The following is a 2791-nucleotide window of genomic DNA, read 5'->3' on the forward strand; positions in this document are numbered from 1 at the left end:
AAATCATATTGGCTGCACCATCCGTCACAAGGCAAGTGACCTTGTCTGTGATTCCCCATTCCTCCATGAGGGAGGCTTTCACTCTGGCCAGGTGTGTGTTTGGGGGAATTGCTGTACTCCTAACAACACAGAATTAGGGAAGCTGTGTTAAGAATGAGTATCTTGTAACTTTCTTTTATTTGCATGAGAAAGTGAAGTTAACATGGTTCAATTATAAAGTATATTATTCCAAATATATTAAATGACAAACCTTGAGCAGGTCCACCTCCATGTCCCTCCTTGATCTCATGTATGGCACGATACTGCCTTATCATGGATGAAGTATTGTTATTTTAACCCAGTTCCCTAGAGCACAATAAACACTTCACCTTTGAATAAAATAGAAAAAGTAAAAAAATGAACCATACAAAATCTAACATAATACATCTGTTGTAATAGATACAATACAAGCTTCGGGGATTACTCGACACACGCTCCGAAGCCTCTGCGCAATACGTAACATCACTAGAGGAAACCGCAGCCTTCTTCAGGCCTTTATGGAGGCCCTGATTGGGGATTGGGAGCGCCTGAGTGAGTGGCTGCACCTGGAGGAGGACAATCAGGGGGGGAGAGACACAAACACAAATTTGGCACGTAACGTTGTAACTCTTGACCAAAACAATAGTCTTCTAAAGCAATTGTCCTCCCTTCAACCTTAAAATATGTTTCTGTTCAGCTTTTATTCTTTTGCATATCCTTTAAATTGTGTGTAGTTTATTAGTTTGTTCTCTGTTCTGAACCAATAACACCCTTGAGCTGCTGCCTGCTGATTGGCTGATGTTCAGAGGCTAGGGGGCCTGAAGTGGAATCTTCATGAGTGGACATATTTGCGGAAAGTGTTTAAAATAGTGTGTGGGGCTCTGACTAATGACTTGAGAGTCTCTGAGGAGCTTCTCTGTGAGGCAGAGGGATGAAACACAGTTATACAAAGTTAGCAAAGCTGTAATCACCGGCACAGAAGCATGAGTCATCATCGCCACTTCACTCAGGCTCATCCACTCTCACCAGTCCTTACATTAGGTCTTTTAGACACCGAATCATAAAGATAATCGTTTGTACTGTTCAGAGTCATGTTGTGTTGATGTGGTTTGTTCATCTACTCTGAGTAATATTTGATTCAGCAGTTACTACTGGTGCAGTGTTGTGAAGAGGTTGGATGATCTAAATGGCCAACATATACACTACTGTATGTGTGCACTGTTTATGGAGGTTACTGTTCTATTGGGACTATGAGGAGATGTTTTTAGCAAACTTGGATTAGGAAATAGGAGTGGCTTTTATCGTGACACAGCCAAGAGAAATTCATTTTATTTCTTATTCTGATAAGAACATGCTATTTCACAAGGGAACTGGATATGTAGGGCAGCCTTTTTAGTTCTGGGGCATATTGTTTAAAATGTATTAATAATAATTTAAATGTATTTAGCGCTTTTCATAAACCCAATGACGCGTATACTTATGGAAAACCACATTTCTGCCTGCAGATCACTAACCCTAACCTGTTTCCCAAAAGAGCATAGTTTGAAAACTAATGTTCTTTCTTTTTGTCTCCAGGTTCAACGGTCATCCCATCCTCTGACCTGTTCTCCAACACCTCCTGCAACACCTCCTCCAATGATTCCACCTTCTGCTCTCCTGTGGATGAAGGACAGGGGGCAGGAAGTCCATATAAGGCTCTGGAGATGTTCTTCATCGCCTTAGTTACAGGATCTCTGAGCTTTGTGACTGTAACAGGAAATATATTAGTCATGCTTTCCATCAAAGTAAACCGCCACCTACAAACTGTCAACAACTATTTCCTGTTCTCATTAGCCTGCGCTGACCTGATCATAGGGGCTTTCAGCATGAATCTGTACACGGTCTACATCATCGTGGGCTACTGGCCGCTGGGCCCGGTGGTCTGTGACTTATGGCTAGCTTTAGATTATGTTGTCTCCAACGCCTCCGTGATGAATTTATTGATCATCAGCTTCGATCGCTATTTTTGCGTGACCAAACCCCTCAGTTACCCATCAAGAAGGACGACCAAGATGGCGGGGCTGATGATCGCAGCGGCGTGGATCCTGTCCTTCATCCTGTGGGCACCTGCCATCTTGTTCTGGCAGTTCATCGTTGGACAGCGAACAGTGCCCCCTGGAGAGTGTTACATTCAGGTACAGTGCAGCAAACTCAACTGTTACTTCAGCAGTTACTTCAATTAGTGGAGTACAAATACTTTCTAACTGTACTTAAGTACATTTTTCTGGTATCAGTACTTTACTCCACTACATATTTTTCTGACCACTTTTTACTTTTACTTCTTACATTTTTAACACAAATACCTGTACTTTCTACTAATTACATTTTCCAAACAGACAGGTTACTTTAGTTTTAATCTGTGTTTGATGGCGTGATCATTATTATTTAGAGTCATTGCGTGCCTATTGAACAATGAAAACATTGCCGTTGTTCAGCATGGAAACATTCATTAGCTAACAATGACATTATTGTTCTATTAATATAAAGGGAGGTCAGGTACTCTTTAAAACAGCTGCTAGTTATGGGTACTTTTTACTGAAGTACATTTCAAAGTTCTTTGTACTTTGACTTGAGTAAAGAAGTTTAGTCAGTACTTCTACTTTCACCAGAGTATGTTTAAACACGAGTATCTGTACTTCTACTTGAGTAAAGGATGTGTGTACTTTTGCCTTCTCTGTCCTTCAGGAATAAGGCTCACATCTAAGACAACCTGTTCATGTGTGATTAAAGTACT

The 2791-nt window shown here is 41.0% G+C and overlaps 1 protein-coding gene across 1 annotated transcript in view; it reads left to right on the top strand.

Moving 5' to 3' along the window:
- LOC104942470 (muscarinic acetylcholine receptor M2-like) overlaps positions 1-2240 on the top strand; it is a 19787-nt gene extending 17547 nt beyond the window's left edge. The window contains exon 2 of the mRNA XM_010767699.1: positions 1594-2240. Coding sequence (XP_010766001.1) covers positions 1594-2240 — 647 coding nt within the window. The remainder of the gene's footprint in view (positions 1-1593) is intronic.
- The last annotated feature ends 551 nt before the right edge of the window (positions 2241-2791 follow it).

The sequence above is a fragment of the Notothenia coriiceps genome, unplaced genomic scaffold (genome assembly GCF_000735185.1).
Source record: "Notothenia coriiceps isolate Sejong01 unplaced genomic scaffold, NC01 NC01_scaffold00004573, whole genome shotgun sequence".
Taxonomy (NCBI): Eukaryota; Metazoa; Chordata; class Actinopteri; order Perciformes; family Nototheniidae; genus Notothenia; species Notothenia coriiceps.